Source organism: Phyllostomus discolor, chromosome 3 (assembly GCF_004126475.2).
Source record: "Phyllostomus discolor isolate MPI-MPIP mPhyDis1 chromosome 3, mPhyDis1.pri.v3, whole genome shotgun sequence".
NCBI lineage: Eukaryota > Metazoa > Chordata > Mammalia > Chiroptera > Phyllostomidae > Phyllostomus > Phyllostomus discolor.
Genome location: NC_040905.2, coordinates 25,304,781 through 25,327,050, shown reverse-complemented (window position 1 = coordinate 25,327,050; position 22,270 = coordinate 25,304,781). Strand labels below are relative to the sequence as shown.

Here is a 22,270-nt window from a genome sequence, read left to right as displayed (position 1 = left end):
AACCCTTCAGTCTGTAGGACAATGTTCAACCCACTGAGCCACACCAGTCAGGGCACTGAGACTATTTAGTGTGCATGGTAAATAACAATGTTATTTGTTTTTCTTTCTTATTTATTACTTACATCTGGTTCCTTGATCACCTCTGACGTAGTGCTCAGCATTCCCTGCCAGATCCTAGAAAGATCTCGGAGATTAAATACATAATGGAATTTTGCAGGGGTAGGGAGCATTTTAATCTTAGTCATCTGCCATAGCCGGCGTGTCAGGGGAACCAGCTTTGCCACTGAATCTCTCACTTCTTCTGAGAAACCCCTTTGGGTACAGTAGTAGCCCATCCCAATCACACCTGAGATGGGAGAAAAGGCATAACATTTTTACTGACCGCCCAAATCAACTAAATTAAAATGAAAAACATTATAATGCGGAGTTTGCACAAATAGTTACACATTTTAATATATAACCGCATATTAAGGAGATTTATAGTATGTTCTTTTGTTTTTTTAAAACCTAAAAAATAGATATAAGTTCAATTAAGTTAGTATTTCACTCAAATACTGAAAAGTTAAGAAATACTCCTGAAACTCAAGCTAAACTACCATATTTTGCCATGTATATTGCACACTTTTTTGCCCAAATTTTTGAGGAAAATAAGGATGCACATTATACATGGATAACTAATTCCATATCTTTATAAATGCTTTTAGTTTTTTATTTATGCTTATGTGTTAAAAGTGTAACTCTAGAAAGCAATAACAATATCCAAATGCAAAATACTACTCTGGAATACAATAATCAGTTTTGTTTCTAAATATAAATAAATAATTGAATTAACAAACTAAAGTGAAAGATTTTTTTTCCTGAAAGTTTGGGCCAAAAACATGAGTGTGCATTATACATGCTAAAATACAGTGATTCAATATTATCAAATGAGTAAACTGATAAATATATCAAGATGCCTTACAAAAAAGATAAAAAGGGGGATTTCATGAATGCTCTAAGATTTCCCCATTCTTTTTTTTTTTACATGTAGGTGGTTTCTATTACTTTTTATTTTACATTTTTCAATTTTTATTGTATTTTTTCCATTACCATCTAGCCCCCTTATATCTATCTCCCTGCCCCCTCCGCAATCACCACACTGTTGTCGGTGCCCATGAGTCCTTTTTCCTTTCTGCTCAAGCCCTCCGCCCCAACCTTCACCCCCCATAGAGGGAGAGCTGTCATCTGCTCTCCATCTATGAGTGTGTCCCTATGTTGCTTGTTAGTTCAGTTCATTCATTACATTCCACACATGAGTGAGATCATGTGGTATTTGTCTTTCTCTGACTGGTTTACTTCACTTAGCATAATGTTCTCCAGGTCCATTCTTCTGTTGCATTTCCATGCATTATAAAACATTTTAATTTACCTTATATGTAAAACTTCCTAGGCCAAAAAAAAAGATAATTAAAAGTTAACAGTCATTGTTTCTGGTCCATTTTACTTTTCCAAGTTTAGATAATTCACATAGCATTTGGCTTCCAAACCTTTGCCCACTGCTGTGATTGAAGGCAGGCACTGCCTAGGGTGTGAAGTTGACATTTTAGTCTGCCAGAAATTAATTAGGATGATCCTAATGAGTTTTTTCCTCAGTATCAGGTTCAGAAATGCTAAATTAATACCTAACACAAATGACATAACACATTCTTTTTCTGCAAAGAGTAATTCCAAAATCAGTTATAAATCAGTCACTACTCAGTTAAATAACTATGGTTACCTACTGGATTTGTGTTTCTTCAACAAATTATTTCTGAAATACTCCACAGTTAATCAATCAATAACCTATCACTCAACCAATTACTCTGAAGGTCCGACTATGACCAATCTCAGTGCAAAATTGTTTCTATGCAAAATTATTTTGGGGGGCCAGAATCATCATATAGGCTTGTTGAAGTATCAGCTACATACACTTTTTGGCATGGTGTTGTATCAATCCAGACTTTAAATATGTGCATCCATGAGAAAATGATCTCATTGTATTAAATCTTCCTATAAACAAAATTCATTACTTGAGAGTGATAAAGGCAGCAGATGGAGAAGCCACCCAGTGCTTCTTCTGTGTTGACCTCCGGAAGTACATTTTCTCACTGGAACACAAGGAAGTGTTCTTCCCTTCCCAGGCCCCATCAACGCTCATCTTACCGAAGATCTTGTCCATGGAAGCATCGGAGGGCAGCGTGCAGTTGAAGACAGAGAACTGCCTCTTGAGTCTTTGGGGTATATCATTGCGCCCGCCCCCGGGGTGGATCATGGCTGCCAAAACCTGGATGTCCACAATGCTGGTAAACTCGCCAGGCTTCTCGAGGTTATAAAAGCCATTCTGCTCCATTAGCTGTCGCACTATCTCATTAGTAACCTGAGAAAGGCAACTTTCAGAGTTAAAATGTCACTCCTTTTTATCCTAGAACTGAACATCTTAAGTGCTTCAAATTAATGGACTTGATGGGCATTCAGAAATTGTATGTTGGAAAATTAGAAAAAGTTTTATTCATCCCAGGATAAATCAGTGTTGAATTAAAGCAAGTGCACAGCAGAATCAATATACCTGGTCTCCCCACTCGTTGATGACGGGCATATTCACATCATCAATAAACACAGTCATCTTCTTTCCTGCGGGAGGGCCATATGTTGTGCCCATGCGTTTATCCACGTAACTCTCTATTGTCCTCTGTTAAATGAGAAAGGCGACAGAAATGTCTGTGAAAATATCCACTAAAATATGGCCAATTATTTTAAATATGTATGGACACTTGAATTGATAGGAATTACTCAGAAAAAAACCCAAACTCTTCTTAATTCTGGAAAGCAGAGTATAAAGTCCCTAAATTATCTTGATAATGTTTACAGTCTTTGAAAATCTAACTTAATTTAGGAGTAAATCAAATTCTAATCAATGTAAATTTTGAATGGGATAGGACTCTTCAGTCCATTTTGACAGATTCACTTTGGTCTTACTCTGTCTATGTTGATGACACTCCAACCTCCAACCCCCATTATTCAAAGGGCCCAGCCCTTACAATCAGGGACAAAGTTAATCAGGGCTACTATTCAAGAAGATTCTTAGGTCTGTGCTCTGAGCTGCACAGCCTGCTGGTGTCTGAAGATGGCTCTCCCTCTACCGGGAAGGCTGCCAGCTGGTTTCTGCATCCTGACACACTGTTTTGGGGCAGATGCAATCACTCCAAATCACTTCTCATCCTGAGACAAAACAAGAACACCCACTCGCGTCTCCTCTCTCATTGCTACATTCTGAGCTTAGGTGGCACAGGAGACTACACTACGTTCTATAAAAACACTTTCCTAGCAATATGAAAAAGAACATTAAAACTGACAAAAGTAATACAATGCTATATGTCAATTATGCTTGAATTTTTAAAAAAAACTGACAGGAGTGTTGGAAGGGGTAAGAGGGACATGGGAGAAGGACCGTAGATTACTGACTATGATATCATTTCCCTGGTAGTACAATGTAGTTTGTAAATTAATCAGTCATTTAAAGTGTATGCACTAAGTAAGCAGAGCAAGCCCCGCAAAGAAAACAGAAAGGGCTGTGCAGTTCTGAAGCTCCCTCTTAAAGACCTCATTGCATTCCCACCACTATACAGATCCTTGGTTTTAAGTCATAATAAAGATAATGCATAAATATAGGTGAAAATGGAGGTATAGTGACATAAAATGCATTCTCTTCCTGGCCAAAAAAAAGTTTTCTCTTACTACATGATAAGCAAACTGGTAAAAAAAAAAAAAAAATCACTTCAATATCCAAGATACAACCACAAAATAAGGCAAAGATATAAGCAAAAATCTATTCATCTGTCCCTGGAAATCTTCACAGTTTATTAATTTCAAATTTTAAGTTTCCATCCTCATTTTAATAAATAATAGCAAAAGATATGAAAAATTTTCACCATTTTTAAGTAGAAAGAGATATAAATATATCACAACTCATGCAATTGAAAAACAAATCTCCCATGACAACAGTGCAATGGCAAAGAGAATTTTATATTCCATGACATAAAAGCAAACTGCTGGAAGTAATGAACTAGGCTAAATTTAGCTCTGCTTTCCAATGAATTTAAATGCATAAGGCAATTAATAATCTCCTGACACCTCCCTATGGCACTAAAGCCTTCCAGATATTCTCGTGTCTATTAGTGAGAATTCACAGGCACATGAAGATTTCATTATCTCTTGGGGGAGGGGGTCTTCTAAGAGCTGAAAGCCATAAGTGGACTAAGTGAGATAATTTGAAGCAATGGCCACATACCTGCACTTTCTTTCCCTTCGTTATGACCCTAATTTCTTTGAAATAGCAGGACATTACAAGTAAGTTATCTATATATATCATAAAAAAAAAACTAATTTGACAAAAACAGAAACAAAGTAGAGAGAAAAATTAAATAGTTTCTGAACCTGACATTGAGACTTCTTCCTCTTTTTAGAATTGCTGCCCAATAAATAGTTACCTAATAAATTCTGAAGTCTGGTGAGGCCTCCTGAAACACAGTAATTGTGTGTTCTACTCCATCACATACCTACTCGGGAATGTCTGGGAAAACCATATACTTGGACCTGTAGCTCCAATGGGACTTCCCCACTCAGATGATCCATAGCATCACAAAATCAACATATCTAAACATAAACGCCCGTTAATCACCCCAAAGTCTGCACCCCCTCCTGGGTGCTCACTTCCAGGATAGGCCCCAACTACCTAATTGTCCACATCCAACATTGATAAATTACTTCTATTATAATTTCAATATTGCCTTTTAATGTATCTCCTGCTCTCCTCTCTGAATATGCCCTAGGTCAGTTATTTGTCTTTCCCATGGGGATTAATGTCACAACCACTTACATTGCCTTCCTACCCTCCTTCAAGGAGTACTGGAAGGTTCTTTATGTCATTTACAGCCTGTATTGTGTGATTTATAATTGTATCTAGAGTTCTCTGTCTCCCTAAAGAATCAGCCTAAAGAATTACTGACCATTGTTGTAGTATTCTGCCACCCACATTCTCCATGATCTTCTTGATCTGTGTTTCCACCTCATCCACAGTTTTGGTGGTATAAACGATAGTCCAGTTAATAAAAACAGGTATACTCGTTTATTTCATTATTGTCTGTCGCCTCTGCTAGAATATAAGGAGGTCAGGCACCTTGTATCTTACTCATCATTGCATCCTCAGTGTCTAGAAGGGTATCTGGTATAATGTATTTATCAGAAAATATTTGCTACATAGAGAAATAAAGACAAGAAAACTGGAAGTCATTTTTAACCTCTTTTCTCTCTGTTCTATCCCTCTCCTCCAACAATATCCACTCAACCTGTTGGTTCTGCTTTGTAACCACAACTCTCTTGATCCAGCCCAATCTCCTTCCTGAGGAATTACTGCAACCATCTCCTCTCAGGTCCCTCCAAGTGCAGCCACATCTCCTCCACCTTCTTCTCCACTCTGCAGCCAGCATGAACTTCCTCAGGGGCCATGGAACCCTGCTCAGTACTCCCGCAGTTCCTGTTAGCACTTACAGGGAGCTCCGTCATGTGCCCTGCTTTTACCTCTCCAGGGTCATTCTAAACACTCAGTCTCTTTGCTCCAGCCTTCAAGGTCTTTATTCATTCATATTCATTCAACAATAAAACGCATAGCATGGAATGATGCTCACCTCACAGGCTGCTTTACAGTGTTCCTTATGAGATCCATATTTACATGTTCTAAAATAGCCATCTCTGAGCCAAAAAATCTCTCAGGGTTAGCATTAGCCAAACACAATTTCTGAAATATTGATGTGGAGGAATGATCTTCCACAAATGTCCCTTCCCTCAACCCAGGTATTCATTTAAAAAAACTGAAGTCTCTAAGCAAGGGCCTGGAGTGAAGGAAGTTTATACTGTCCTCAGAGAACAAACAAAAAATTTTACTTCGAAATCAGAGAAGGGTGGTCAACATGACATCATCCTAAGCAATTTGTAGAACCCAAAAAGGACTCCGTCTTGTCTATCTCACACAGATGCAAAACCAGGCTAACCCAGTTATGAAAGCGGTATTTTAAGAAATAAAAGCTAGGTAGTTGGGGATTCAGATGGACTTAGCAGTGGGGGTAAAGAAAGCTGCCCCTCAGCATTCTAAGCTAGAAGCCCTAAAACTAACATTCCTAGGGTAACTCAATTTTCTCAAATAATTTCTTAACAGATAATTCAGCCTCTATAATTCCTAAAAATTAGTATAATATAAATACTAAATTCCCTCAGGTAATGGCCAACCCTTTCATTAGACTGGTTTCTGCAGTCCCCTGAAGAAACCAGTCCCCTCTTCCTCTGGGCTCTACAACACTTAGATTACACCATAAGTAGCTGTACTTGGCTGTGCACACGTCTATTTCCCCCATCAGACAGAGAGAGGAGCGTTGCAGGGGTGGGGTACTGGCAGGGCCATGTACTGTTGAGGAGGTTGCGCATTGCCCAATTTTGGGAATTACCATCCACACAACTGTCCCTGTGAATGGGACATGGCACAAATCTGTGTCACCTGCTCGGCCTTATTCAATAGCTCTGACAGGATTTAAGTCAGAAAAAGGGGGTGAACTGCTATTTCTCCCACTTATTAGCACTGTCATTTGATACAAGTCATTTAGTATTCCTAAAGCACAGCTCAGAAGTTGGAGTGTATGTAAAAATACATGAATCATATATGTACATATGTGTATATATGAGTATTATCTATAAATGGTATTATATATGAGAGCACTTAGTGAGCTTAATACATTATTAAAAAGGATATTTTATTATTACTGTATGTATTTCTATATATCAGTGCCAGAATCATTGTCTATACATATTGTGTCTAACTAAATTGCAATATAAAATATACTTATATTTAGGCTTCCATTTATCTGCTATTTAGCTAAAATATAAAGATGGAGAGTTTATGCTCTTTATTAAGAAATCTACTGCCTAGCTTTCAGCGGTGACAACCTCCCCACAGCAACATGCCTCTCACTAAGGACCTCCTTCATCCCTCACCAGAAGAGAACAGGGAACAAGGGAACACCAGAAGAAGCACCTGTGCAGAACCCCAGTTCCTGCTTCCCGGGTGTGACATGACCAGGATGCTGTAACATCACCACGCCTCTATCCACGCACAGACGGTAGTTCTGAATGTGGCTGTTCCACGGTCCTGCGCCAGCCCACAGGAGGGGCGGCAAGGCTTCCGGGGGGTGCTCAGTCCCAAGGAAGCAGCACTCACAGCACCTGACTCCAGGTGAGCAAGGAACCATCCGATAAACACATTTTGTATACAAAATGAAACAAATCTACTACTTAAATAAGTTCTTCCCATTTTATTATAATTCATCCAAACCAAATGAGAAGCCTTACATCAGTAAAGTTTAAAAGTACTATGATAAAAACAGTACAGTATAAATAGTAAAATGATATCTAAAACAACATGAAAATGCAATAGTGCATAGCTAGAAGCTAAAAGTAAAACAAATGCACTAAGTAATACGTCAATTATGTGAAGATTAACATGCATACAGAAAAGCCATTGGAAGGAAGATATGGGTGGACTGGAAAATAAATACTCTAATCTCCCTCCCCCTTAGTGCATTAACATTAGCAGTAAAACCTGACATCTTTAGAGAACTTTTTCTCATTTTACCATTAGAAAACACTGTCAAATAATCTCCGATTCTCCTCTGCAAACTGGTCTTCCAGCTGCACTCTGAGGAGTCAAAGGAATGTCCTGCGCCAGCAGGGACCCCTGCAGGAAGCAAGCACACGGCTGGAAGGGGCTTCAGAAGCCCACCTCCAATTCCACCACAGCAAATCTCTGGCCCCTTATTTTGTAGCTTAGTCTTCTGCATAAGATTTCATTTAAAAACGGGGTTCTGAGTCTAGGGGAAAAAAAATGTGGAATTTCCCTACTGGCTCTATGATTCTCAATTTTTTTTAATATTTTACTTATTTATTTTTAGAGCGAAGGGAAGAGAAGGAGACAGAGAGGGAGAGAAACACCATTGTGCAAGAGAGAAGCGGTTGCCTCTTATACGCCCCCAAACGGGGACCTGGCCCTCAATCCAGGCATGTGCCCTGACTCGGAATCAAACCAGAGACCTTTTGGTTCAAAGGCCCTCACTCAATCCACTGAGCCACACCAGCCAGGGCTGATTCTCATTTGTTAAAAAACAAAACTTATTGCTATGCAACCATTTATAACTTCTATTCAAAAACATTATAATTATATTTAGAAGAGACAAATTCATAATTCAGAAATTATCTTAAGAAACTTTCACTTTCTTAGCTCTCTGTTTCGTTTTAAATTTGAAAGATATGTATGGATTACTTCCAAAAATAAAAAATACATTAAAACAACATTTGTTTTGGAAAAAAAATGAGACATCTCTTTTAAAACACTAACTGAACTCCCTTCAACAAAGAACAGGGTGAACCACACATATTCTTTGCCCAAAGCACACACTTTTGGTAGTGACAGGGATGCCATTAATTATGGATCTCATGCAACGGAAGTAAAGCAGACTGTCCCAGCAGAGAGGGACATATAGTCAGTCCTTCCGCTGATAAAAGACATGGGAAGTGACACCGTGGTGCAAACCAAGGAAAGCCTGATGAAAACAACCTGCCAAGGAACAGACATGTGTCCTTGAAGGGACTGTGTGCTAACAGAGTTAACACGAGATGACTAGACGTTATCTATTTTCTCATCTAGAATTCCAGCTTCGTCTGGATCCAGATGAGTGGGAGATACACCGACAAACGTTCAGCTCCAGCAGCCCTTGTTTAGCATAAAAGGCTGAAAATTGTAATGTGAAAATTAATTATAGCAGTCAGGCTAATTGAAAGCTTTCTAAAACTAATGACTCCAACTTAATCGAAAGCTTGGATGCTCAGCAGTTAAAAGAGGCACTAAACAGGGTAGATGAGCCTATGATGCTTCTGAACAGAAAATGAAATAATGAATTATTGATGCCACCTTCCACACTGAAGGACAGGAGAGAACTGGGCTAATGTAGTTGTGAATCAGATAACAAAACCTGAAAAAACATATTTTTGTTACTGTTGTTTTAAAAGTCTGCTTTATAATTCTAATTATCATACTGCAATATGGGACCACTGCTAGTAATTTATGAATTTGTGTATCAATAAAGAGGTTGCTTTCTAGATAATGTATGCCTTTATATTCCAGGAAATAAATATCTTATGTTAAACAGATACATACCACAGATCTTTATCACCATAAAGGGGTAAATATCACCAACAACAGTTACTAACAAAAATACAGTGATCAGGTCTTATTCTATACTAACAACTGTGGCTGGCCTTTTCCCCGGTTCCTAGGAGAGAGCCTTTTAACCATGGAATTTCCTGAGTAACAGGAACTTGTCATTCACAGGGGGTCCCTCAGACCGTGCATGCCAGAAAACCCCTGTGAAGGTTGGGGCTTTGAAGAACACATTATCAGCTGACCTCCTTGGATGGGAGAAGACTTGGAGATTGAGTTCAATCATGCCATCAGTATTTCTATCAATCATGCCTATTTAATGAAACCCCAATAAAAACTCTGGACACCATATTTCAGGTGAGCTTTCAGGTTGGTGATATATACCATGTGGCTGGAGGGTAACACATTCTGAGAACACAGGAGATCAGCATTTGAGACTCTCAAACTTTAACCTATGCAACCCTTCTTTTAGCTGATCCTGAGTCATACCGTTTATACTAAAACTGTAATCTTAAGGATAGCATTTTCCTAAATTCTGTGAATCATTCCAGTGAACTATCAAAACGACATAGGAACCCTCGTGTTTGTAGCCAGTTGCTCAGAAGTGCTGGTGGGCTGGAACCCCTGTGCTTAATTTAAGGCTGTTAGAAGTGAGGGTACTGTTGTGGGAGCTTAAGCACTTCATTTGTAAAGTCTTTAGTAACTCCAGGTAGTTACCAGCAGGACTGCATTACAGCCCCAAAGATTTAATGCAGTCTCAAGGCATGTGACTAGCTGGAGAAGTACACAACACAACGAAAAAAATCATACTTTGATTTAATGTTTTAAAATCTGAAGCCATGAGTAGAGTTATAATTTTAACTTTTAAAAAGGATATTGTTCTAAAGTAAAACTAATTAAAGTTCTTTAAATGCAAAACAATATCAAGGAATGTGTATAATGTTAGCATCTTACAGACTAGGATAATTTAATGTACAGTTCCCCAAATACAAAATACCACTGCTGAGTCACTGCAGGGTGGGGCTGACCTTCCACCCAGACTTTCCCACCATGACACGGTGTGAAAGGTACTCATTTGACTGAAGGCTATCCAGGACTGAAAATGCTACCTCTCAAAGAGGAGCATTATAGAGTTGACAGTTTTATTTAGCAATTTAATCAATAGTCTTAGTTTATTGGCATTCAGCAGTCACCAGTTACAGTGAGTGAGAAAATGCCATGATGCAGCTATGATGTAGTCAACAGTTTTCACTGCTCTTTGATATTTTCATTCCGACAACTAAAGAACAACAAAGTCAACCAAAAGCAAACTTCTTGGGATTTGGATTCTCCTAAAAACTTTGCTTCCATTTTAAATTTATAAAATGTGTCTTTTTGTTAATGCATGACTTGTTCTAATACAGATATGAGAGGTGATTTGATAACTAAAGCCTGAACTGACATTTAGGATTTCCTCTCCAGTTTCAATAGGCTTTTGGTTTTTTGTAACAGTAACAGGAGAAAACAAACAGCCAGCCACTGCAACAGGTCATTCTTGGCAGCTTCACTGACAAAGGCAATGCAAATTCAAGATTTTGGGTTTGTTTGTTTGTTTTTCTGTTACTCTTCAATAATATGATACAGTATTATCTTTTGTATGTTAAGATTCTAAGATTTTATTCCTTGTTGCCATTGATAACGTGAGCTGTTACGGAATGTTAAGTCAGGGAACGAGAAGATAAAAGTGACAATATAAGAACCAGAACATGAAAGGTAAATTCTTTTACAAAAGCATTAGACCCGAGCAAAGACCAGGTGGGGAGTCCTTCTGGCTACTGCCCTGGTGTGGAGTCAGGAGGAAGTGGATTGTGCAGGGGCAAGCAGGGAGAATGAAGAAAAGGAAAAGATGTGAAAAGTGTTTCCTTAGACACATTAGCACCCCTTGATTCAAAAATGACTCCAATGTATCTAGCCTAAAGGCTAGAATAATAGTAACACCCACAGAAAAGCAGACAGTGAAATGGAGGGTCCTAATGATTTGACTTGTGACTAGAGCTTTAGAAATCTCCTCTCTCTCCCTCTCCCCCTCTCCCTCCCTCTCTCTCTCTCCCTCTCTCTTTTCCCCCTCCCTCCCTCCTTCTCTCTCTCTCCCTCTCTCTCTCTCTCCTCCCTTCCTCCCCTCCTCCCTCCTCCCTTCCTCCCCTCCTCCCTCACTCCTTCTCTGTACACTTCATAGACCTAGCCTTGCCCCCTGATAATAGTTAACCCCTGAGCCAACAGAACACAATAACCCAGACCTAACTAATAGTCACAAGGTCTGGACCTCTGTTGGGAACTGCCCTGCCTGGTATCAGAAGCTATAACCCCTGCCAAGGCTAAGGCTGAGGGAACAACCTTGGAACCATAAGCCACCAAGGAGACAGGCTTATCGCCCTGTCAAGAGCACTGCTTCTGCTACTTCATTCATAACTGGCCCGCAATGCTTGGTCGGTTAGCCAATGATGGGTAAGATTCCCCAAGGGGGGAACAATTTAAGACAGGCACGATCACATGGGAGTCCCCCAAGAAAGGACTTTGGGGGCTACAGCAAAAGGGGGTGATGGACCCTCGCCCCTCGGCTTTGACATAGCCTGAGTCCTCACTGTCTAGGAGAAAATCTCCTTATCTCTTGGTTGCCTTAGTTCCCTTGCTCCACCTAAGCCTGAAACAATGACAGCTCTGTGCTGAAAAGGGTGAGCTCACTAGGCAATCAGGCCTAAGAAAGAATATGTAAAATCCTGTGAAACCTGCTTTGTTTAGAATGCTCTCAGTTGAATGACAAGGGTCCAGGGAAGAAGTTTAAGTTTGTTCCTCAAAGTTTTACAGCTCTTTGACCCTGACTCAAAATAGGCCCTCAGACTTCCTTGTTATCTATTGTTTGATCCTTATTTCCTAGCAATGAGTAATGAGCTTTACCTGAATTCTTATGCAAAAGAACCCAATAAAAAGCCTCTCCGGCGGGGGAATGGGACGCGCTCCCCACTAGAGAGAGTGTCCATTCCATCCCTACTTCCCCACAGGACTTGGTTGTCTCTGTGTATGTTTTTCTTGTGTGTCGACGAGCCATCCACAGCGTTCCACGGTCACTGCTGGTCGGTGGCCGCGTCAGACCTCTGACTGGCTTAATATAACATCTTGACCTAAGTCATGTTTCAGCTCCTGAGTCCTAAGGTGGAATGACCCCCTGTCTTCTTTTCCATGAAAGCAGACAGAAGGAGGTCAGAGCAGTCCTCACAGCTGTCCTCCAGACTTGAAGAAATGACATATTACCCTTACCTCACTTCCAACCAATCAGTTTCTAACACAACCCCAAATTCCTAATACAGCCACTGTCTTGTGATTTTGTCCTATATAATCTATAAACTACACATCACCCAGGAGTCAGATCTTTAAGAGCACAAGCACACCTGCCCTCTGGATTGGCCAATCCTATAATAATATACTGCTTCCTGTCTTCACTGCCAACTGCTGCTCGCCCATGTCTCTGGGCCAGTGCATGCAGGCAGACAGACCCGGATACTGGGGTTTGGGAACAACAGTAAGGAGAAGATGTAGGGTTAGGTGGAGGAATAATTGATATTTCTTTCAGTCAGTTTTGTAGTTTGCATGTTCACAGGCTTGTCTACATAGATCTTTTAAATAGGATTAAGGCCTTTATCACCTTATATAAGCTTTTTGTTTCTCCATAATTTAAGATATGTATACATTTTCATCTAATTAGGGAGAAACTCTCTTGTGGTTGAATAACAGAGATGATGGAAGATGACTAGGGGATTCACCACGGCTGCAAGAGGGGAGATGCAGCCCGGTGAACATGACGAACAGTGATGAGGCGTAAGCAACCACTTCATCAGAAACCTGGGCTTCCTGAGCAAACCCAAAGAGCCAGTACCTGAAACATTAGTGGGGTGGTTGCAGAAGAAAAGTTCAGACTCTTGATCATGTGACTTTCAGGATCGTATTTCGACATAAATCCTTTGATTATGACCGTTTTGGCTGTTCCTTGCTCGCCAATTAACAGCACAGCCTATAACAGAAGGTGAAGGGAAAAATCCGAGAAATACAATAAGATGATTGTCATGGGCTGAATTGAGTCCCCTCCCCAAATTCATATGTGAAACCCGAATCCCTCGTCCCCTGAGAATGTGACAGTATTTGGAGAAAGGATCTTTAAAGAGATAAGAAATGGCTTAATGAGGCCATTAAGCTGGGGGCCCAGGGCAACCTGACGGCACCCTTAGGAGAGGAGGAAATGCAGACACACGAAGGAGGAGCGGGGACGCTCACACGCAGGCCACGGGAGGACACGGTTAGAAGACAGCCAGCCACCTGTGAGCCAAGGACAGAGGCTTCAAAAAGTAAAAAAGCGAAGCCTACTGACACCTTAACCTTGGACTTAAAGCCTCCAGAACCGTGGAAAACAGAAAATGTGTCTTGTTTAAGCCACCCAGTTTGTGGTATTTTGTTACATCAGCAGCAACAAGCTAATATAATAATTCAAAGAGAAAGTTTCTCTCCAGAAAAACAAGTCAAAATTCACCTTCCTCCATGAGAAATGATTAGATCTGGTCAATGCTAATTTTGTCCTTGGAGAATAATAAAAGAAGTGTACTAAATTTGGGTAATATTTACATTTATTCTAAATAGCAAAATAAAGCATTCTCAAATAAAGGCAAGATGCTTTGTGTTTTCAAGTGACATTTTAAAATATATGATTTTTAATAAAAGTTAAAGAGCCATACTTTGCCCTGTTTAGCGATGGTTTTAATTAGGAAGTCAGTCCTCACATTGTCAACATTCGGCACCAGGATGGAGCCATATTCTGGGGTGGCATTAGATGGGTACTCATATTCCTCGGTACATGTGCTCCAGTGCATCCATTTGCCTGAGACAAAGAGAAAACATTCACCTCTTCATATTCCTATTAGTAATGTAACTAACTAATGAGCAGACATCCTTGACATCTTGTGAAGGCATCTTCCAAAAACTCCTCTCAAAATAAAAGATCATTAAAATCAGAGGTCTAAGTACTATTTGAGTACATGTTAGCTGAGTCAAAATTTCCCTAGGAACTGTTCCAAATTGGTACTATTAAGAAATATTTCAAAGTATCCTGAAATTTCTTTTTAAACATGTAGATTTTCAATAATATAGAACATGTAAAAATACAGAATACTGTGACAGTAGTATGTACCCAAAATCTTTTTAAAATGTTTAATGTCACAAACTTTTCATTACTCACCTCTGTAATTGTTAAGACCAAAAATAAAAGACCCTAGAATGCCTTATATAAATATCGTATATGTATGTATTTCATATATTTGCATATATGTACTTTATATATATGGATGCACATATACTTAAAGTATATGTAGTTGTAGATATATAGATGCACACATATTTGGTAAAAAATATACTTCACACTGTAATTCTTATATAAATTGCTGATTGTATAAAATGAATAGCTGAACTTGATCTGATTGGGGGATTTTTCAATTTTGTTTTTAATTCATTAAAAGTTTAGTATACATTTAACAAGAGGAAAGTATGCATTCAGAACAGAACTGAAATAAATATTTGGAAAAGAAACAATTAGCTTTCTTCACACATGAATATTTCTATTTTAATTTTACAGTCAAGAGTTTTAATAACCACTTAGAAATACACATATGGCATATAAATATTAGGCATTTGTAAATAACTGTTCCCACGTGTCATGTATGAGTGGAAGCGAGTGTCCTCACCATCGGAAGTGACGTAATAGTCAAACATGGTGTCGTTGGCCCCCACTAGAAGCGGCAGATCCAAAGGCAGTGCTTCCTGAGAACGCAGCCAGTGCTCCAGCCGGCGCCGGCCGTCCAGCTCCAGCAGGGCCCCCACACTCCACATCAGGGAGAAGACGTACAGCCTCCCCAGGTGCTCCGGTGTGACCTCCACACCTTGCTCCTGAGCGCAAAAGAAAAAACTTCAATTACTTAATTCTCAAACCAAAACTTTGCTTGGAGGTTTTAATAAAACTGGCAAAGGGTCAACATTTCTCCCATCCCAAACAAAAACAAAGGAAAGGTAAATAAAACTGGGGAACAAATGCAGAGTTGATCTCTAAGAATACCAACCAAGCTGATTTTCAAAATAAATTTAGAATGCCTATTGGATGACTGAACCTGCAACTGAATTACCAAACCATGGCTTGCTTTGTGAAAAAAAATTTTTAAAAGAGACAGGCAGACAGGCAGGCAGACAGAGAAATACAGAACATTCAGGGGCATGTTTCAAACATCTCCCCTCCCCCACAGCTCTAACAAAATCAACTTCAAATATTGAGCTCACTGCACAGCATGACTTCACTAAGAAGAGAAATTCTCCAGAAAATTGAGCGACTTACCTTCAGAGGTATGAGGCCTTGCAGCATGTTAATGCTCTGCATGATTACGAAGGCCTCCAGCATCTCCATCTTGTATTCTAAGTTCTGAACACTGAAGCGGTACAAGTCGGGAAAAGATTTGGTGTACAGCTGACGAAGAATTTCAGCTTCTTCAGGCGAGCGTTTCTTAAGAAAACCCTGGCAGTTTACAGAGTCAGGCATTAATTGAATTTATTAGCACATCAGGAAAATGGCCATTTTAAGACAAAATATTTAAAACATTGATTAATAATATCTAATGATTATATTGCACTTCTGATGACCAAGACTTGCTATAAATTCTTTCATGTATTAAAAATCATTTAATGCTCAATGCAACTCTAGGAGGTAGGAGTTATTCTTGTCTCCCTTTTACATAGGAGGAAACTGAAACCCATGGAATCTAAGTGACATGCCCAGGGTGCCACAGCTGGTGGGTAGCTAAGGCCACAATTCAAACCCATAGTCTGGCTCCAGCATCCACACATTCATCCATAACACTGCACATGAGCTCAACTCTTGAAGCCAAGATAGAAAAAAAGTTTTCAGCTCTTTAATAAAATATGCTAGGAGAAAATGAGGAGGCAATTCTATAGAAATAATGTTTTTAAAGAAAACAGAATAAAAGATGAACAAAGGAAAATCATGCCCAGATTTTACACAATAGGAAACAAAGATTTTTACAAATAATTGTTTCTTTTTAATTTGTCCAATTTAATTAATGTAGAAAATAACAAAGAATCTTCAGGAAAATAGAGAATTTAATCATTTGGGGAACCCAATATTAGGAAAGTGCATGTAATTCATAACAAAATAACAATTAACACAAAACAATATTTTCTTACATTGAAGAAAGTTCCCTTGGCATCAAGAATCGGCTTATTCTTAGTGACTCCAAACAAGAAGCAATAAAATATTGTTTTCAAATTACTCACCAATTTATGAATTTACCATGGTTTCATATCAACAAAAGTAAACTACAGCACTGTTGAGTTGAAGGAACCAAAACCATCATACACGGGCAAGTAACCAGCGTGGTTCCCTGGAGCTGAGGCTCCCGTGAACACCAAACGTCCCCATTGCTCTGCCCTCTAATAACTCTTTCAGAGCAGCCTTGCACTGCCCTAAACGTGTCCAACCTTTTTGATTTGTGAGTTTTGCTTCTTCCTACTCATTTGTAGGAAGAAACTGCATTATCTAAAGGCATGTAAAATATTAGGTAGGTCTGCCATTAATGGAAACATCCTATTCAGCCTCAACGTGGGCAGGATATAATAGAAGCCTATTTCGTGAACAGCACTCTCACTATTCATTAGCTAGTAATAATAAAGTAGTTTTTAAAGCCTTTGTGAATTGGTAGTATTTGCAGAAAATCATATAAATACATTTCGACTTGGAGTTCACTCTGTCTGTAGTTACCAAGCCTGAATCTATATTGTACTTTAGAAAAACAAAAACAATTCCTACAACCCTTCTCCAAGAGGTTCTAATGTGATGGGCTTGGGGTGGGAGCCAATCATCTGTATTATGAGAACTGTCACTGGTGACTATTTTTGCAAAATCAGGGTAAAGAATACTTGCTTTGTATCCTCCTTAATGAGTGAATAATTTAATTGTAAAATTTGAAATCTCTAGAAGCAATTTTAATGCCAATATGTTGGTATTATTTTGCTATATAATCCCCTCCTTCCCATCTTCATACATGACCAAATCTAAACCCTTCAAACTGGGAGTTGTACAAATTCAGAAAATGCATTATTATAAGTTAGGATATACCCATACAAAACAGAAGCACAAAATTTTAATGGCAACATAAACTAAACATCTACTTTATCCAAATTATGAATTTATAAGTTTTCTATCAAGGTCATCTCCAAAGAAATTATATAAATGAAAATAATAAATCTAACAGTGTCAAAAAAGATTTTTAAATGGTATATCTAATAAGCATTCTGCCTTACACTGTATATCTATTTAATTATAATCTAATTATAAGCAATATACTCTAGACTCTATTGATGATAATAAAACACTTTATCATGAACTGAAGAGAGATTATCTGAAATATTATTTCTGAGTAAAACTTAAAACTAATATTATAACTGCTGAATCTAATAAACATCCCTTACATGCAATTTTAATAAATTGTCTTCTTCAAGTTAATATTCAAAGATGGTTGCTCCCAAACTGTATGTGAATGAGTACCTTTTAAAAATGTCAGGAATCCCCAAAGTGATAAAATTAAATTTTATGTATTCAGTCACAGTCTGGTGGGGTTATTGATTCACCGGGGCCTTGCAATTACTCCGCAACCCAAGGGTTGGAAATCACAGAACACGATTAGAAAGCACTGAAGAAACCTGTAAGGGGCCATCAGGGCTAGAATGTCCCAGAGCACTCAAGGATCTTCCACAACCATTAGCATCAGAATTCAATTACACCCTGCAGGTCTGCAGAAAAATCAGCATGCACTCTAAAAGAACAAACAGTAGAGGATCGGTTTTCCTCTTGAATTTTACAAAAGAAAGACTCCAGTCCTACCTCAAGAATAGGACTCCAGTCCAGGATAGAAGAACTCATGAAAACCATGCCATTCCTTGAGACAGTAGCAGGAGAAGCATTGTCAATGTTATGAGGCTCGAAAACAATCTTGCAGTTTGGAGCCATGGGAATGCGATCGCCATTGGCAAGGGTGAGAGTTTTGTTGTCATCCAAAACAGAATTCAGATTTTCAATCCAGATGGCGTCTACTGGACCATCAAGAACTATCCAGATATGCTCCCCTAGATTCCAAAGGTGGGGTGGAAAAGCACGCGTACACAAATGTAGCCCTTAACAAATTTCTTTAAAGAACCACCAAACACCAGTGTACATCTAAACAGAATAATTTGTTAGTTCAGTACAGACTTCATTTTTGTTATATGCAATTTTCTTTCTGAAGAAGTCCACTTTCTCCTGTGACTTTATAGAAGAATCTGTTTTTTAATAGGCTGTTCTTAACTAAGAACAACATTTCTAGAATATTCAGTGAAAATAGGGTAAAATCATTTTATTCATTACTATTAATTTTCCTTAATAGCTTTTTCTATCTATTTTACTCTTAGATGTCACAGAAATACAGACACAGTTTTCAAAAGGAAAATAATTCCCTTTTTAACCAAGAAAAGTAAGGAGGAGAAGGGCAAAAAAGATTTTACATACACTATTCAATAATTGTAGTGTCTCAACATTCACAGATATTATACTGATTTAGGACTCAGTCTTGACTAAAATATTATATAGAGAATATAATTTGTCCACTAATTTTAAGGAGCCACCGAAGATTTTACTTAGAAGTGCATGTCAAAAATAGTACTTGTAATTCATCTCCTACCTTTCTTAGCCCTCAATGTCTTCCTCCAAAGGGTAGAAAATATCCCATCAGTCCAGTCATTCGTGGCCACATCAAGCCGACCGAACATCTGTGGGGCTGTAATTGCTTTCGGATTCATCCTCATTTCCCGATGTGGTTTTCCACAATCTACACCAAGTAGATCCAAATATTAAACAGCTCAGGTGTAGAGCGAACCATCATTAAACACCATTGCAGCCATTTGCAGTGTAAAATCAGCAGGTGTTCGAAATATGAAAATGCAAAATTACATTGATAATGTATGTCTCACTGCATTTCCAAGTTGTCATAATTAGCCTCATATTTTATTGACTAAAGCATATTCGTTTTTATCTTCTGGAAAAGAAAACTGCATGCTACCTTAGGGGAGAAAAGGATACCATGATGGAACTGATGAGGAATGAATGTAATCTGGAAATTCTTCAAATTTCACAGCTCAAAAACCTGTCGGTTTATGGTGTACTAGATTAAATGTTATACCTGATCCATCACCTACAAGATTCCCAGTCTCTCCACTACCAGCTTCGATTTGCTGGGATGTGTTCTTGCTCATTTGGAAAAATAAGCTAAACCAATGTGCTGTTGGAATCAAGAACAAACTTTGGTGGCCAACCTTCAAAAAGGTATTTGAATCTTTCAAACCCTAAAACTACTCTTGAAATGTTCTGGATTCTGCAAGTAAGAGGCTGTGGTTAATAAGCAGAAAAGTTCCAAGTAAGGTTTAAAGTATCAACCATAAGATAGATGCTAAAATATTACATACTATGTGAAAGATTAACACAGGCACACATGCACACATGTGCACATTAGAAAAGGTGCCATGTTTGAAACCTACTGAGAAAATTAAACCAGAGTTCTCTTTTTTTAAGATCACAAAGAGCACCAAGGCAATTATGTGCAGTATTTTATGGTGCTGAAGTTCAACTTAGTCACAATTCAGCTTTTTCAGCGAATGACAGCCATAAGACTGGCAACACTTTTTCTTTTTAACCTAATCACAATTTACAAAAGGCCAGCAAACTCTTAAAGTGTGTGAGAGAATCACAGGTGAGACCTGGACTTGGTCTGTTTCCCATTCAAGATAAACTATCAAAGACTAGTTAATTATGGTAGTAGGTAGAATTATATCATTTTCATTTAGAATAGTGCAACATTTTTAGGAAAGTACTGTAAGAAAAAAAATGCTTAACTTTCAAAATGTTGGTTCAAGTAATTCCTGTAAATTCTCCTTTTAGGCATTTCTTGAGTGTCCTCATCACTCGACCTTCACAGACTCTGACTTAGCGCAGGCACCCTTTTCTTGCCGTCACCTTCTTCTGGACACCAGACCACCCCACCTGTCCCTCAGTCTATTACCTAAATGACCACCAGATGGTCTTCTACACTCAGGGTTGACCATAGCACCATGTGAATCCCCAGCTCAGTGGCTTCCTGTCACCTATAGAATAAAACCTCGGCACTCAGCATGACTTACAAAGCTCCTCATGCCACACCTACTGTACTAATTCGAATTCCCTAGAAAGCAAAGCCTGGGACAAGAACGTGGTGCTGGGAGTTGGTTAGAAGTCAGGACAAAGATAGAGGGAGACAGGAAGGAGGGTAGTCAATGAAAGGGCACATTGCTGAGTGGGCCACAGATGCAGGGTCCCTCTGAAAGACACGAGGTGGAGCATTTGCCATCAACTGTTCTCCTGCACTGGTTGAGGCTATGGCTGCCTCGGAGCATTAATTCCCACCCAACCCCCGTGTCCAGGCTGGGCCAGTTCCCTAGCTTCAAGGAAAGTCATCAAGCTGAAAAACTGGGAGAAACCACTGGTGTCTTGGGGGGAAGCTGTTCAAAAGCCACATCTATAGAGTGGGGGCAGGCCAAAGGATGGGGCTGGGCACCAACAGCACCTGCTACACCTCCTCATCTTCCCCACTCCCACCCACACACAAGTCAATTTATTCGCACCAGAGCAGTTCCCTGGGGGTACTGCTCCACATCCATCCATCTACACGCACAGTCTCCATTGTACCAGGAAGGCCCTTTATCCACCTGCTGCTCAGCCTCCAAACCTCAGATGAAGCGGCACCTGCTCTGTAAGCCTCCCTGTAATGCCTTGGAAAAGATTCTGCTCTGCTTCGCCTCTACTCACAGAGTAGTCATCCCAACTTTCCTCATAGTAACTCCATGATGACTTAAGAATCTGTGCCCATGTCTGTCACCTGTTACACTGTAAGTGCCTTGAAGACATGGCCATTTTTTGTGCCCGTGTTCCCATTTCCAGTACAGAACCTAGCAAAACCTCCAAGTGTAGGACATTGAACAAATGTAATGAGAAAAATGTGTGGTGAATAGGGACCCACATACATGGGTCTTGCACTTCTTCAGTAGAAGTTCAGCCCAATTGTGTTCTCAATCTTTTGGATAATTAAAGTTTTCAGCAAGAAGCAATGTTTAAAACAACAAATGATTGGCCTACCTATTAAAACTAAGAACAGGTTAATAAAAAGGAAATACTAAAACCAAAAACAAGTTAATAAACAGCATATAATCTAATGATTAATTCATCTTTGAAAGGATCTTCTCCAACACCAGTGATGCCACACAAATTATATATTTATTATATTATATTATACACAATGTATCTGTATTGTTTAATACTTAGTTCTCATTTTGCTCAAGTCATTGTACCACGTGCATTTGTAGTTAAGAGAAGGCAGTTTTATAACAACTACAAAAGTATTCAGCATAATCAGAGAGGGAGAGCACATCACTTTAAAGCTGTGTAAAAACCCTAAAACAGAACATTAACAACACACTGAAAACCATGCGGTAATCCCTCGGGTGTCAGCTCAGTGTTGGTGGAGTTGGGTGCTAGCTGGGAGTGTTGTCCTGTCTCAGTGTGAAAACCCAATAGATGGAACTTTGATGTAGAGAATTCACTTCATCCCATAGCTGAGAAAATTGAGACGAAATCTAACATGCACAGGACCCTGGAACAAATACTGGCAAGTGCAGCGGGGCTCCAACCAGGCACCTTTCCCTGTGGGACCATGTATGATGCATTCCAACAACCCAAGCTCTGTGAAATTTTGGAACTCAACTCTGCCACAGCTAAGGGGTACCGATACACTTAGGAACAGAGTCATCAATGTCCAATCAAACCCAGAGAATACAAGAATAATCATGAACATG

The 22,270-nt window shown here is 39.2% G+C and overlaps 1 protein-coding gene across 2 annotated transcripts in view; it reads right to left on the bottom strand.

The window, feature by feature from the left end:
• DNAH5 (dynein axonemal heavy chain 5) overlaps positions 1 to 22,270 on the bottom strand; it is a 244,307-nt gene that overhangs the window by 83,077 nt on the left and 138,960 nt on the right. For both annotated transcript variants that reach the window (XM_036020259.1, XM_036020258.1), the window contains exons 42-50: positions 19,072 to 19,218; positions 18,240 to 18,481; positions 15,681 to 15,857; positions 15,040 to 15,241; positions 14,038 to 14,180; positions 13,188 to 13,322; positions 2,585 to 2,707; positions 2,182 to 2,395; positions 123 to 346 (exon numbers count right to left, since the gene is read on the bottom strand). In XM_036020259.1, coding sequence (XP_035876152.1) covers positions 123 to 346; positions 2,182 to 2,395; positions 2,585 to 2,707; positions 13,188 to 13,322; positions 14,038 to 14,180; positions 15,040 to 15,241; positions 15,681 to 15,857; positions 18,240 to 18,481; positions 19,072 to 19,218 — 1,607 coding nt within the window. The remainder of the gene's footprint in view (positions 1 to 122; positions 347 to 2,181; positions 2,396 to 2,584; positions 2,708 to 13,187; positions 13,323 to 14,037; positions 14,181 to 15,039; positions 15,242 to 15,680; positions 15,858 to 18,239; positions 18,482 to 19,071; positions 19,219 to 22,270) is intronic.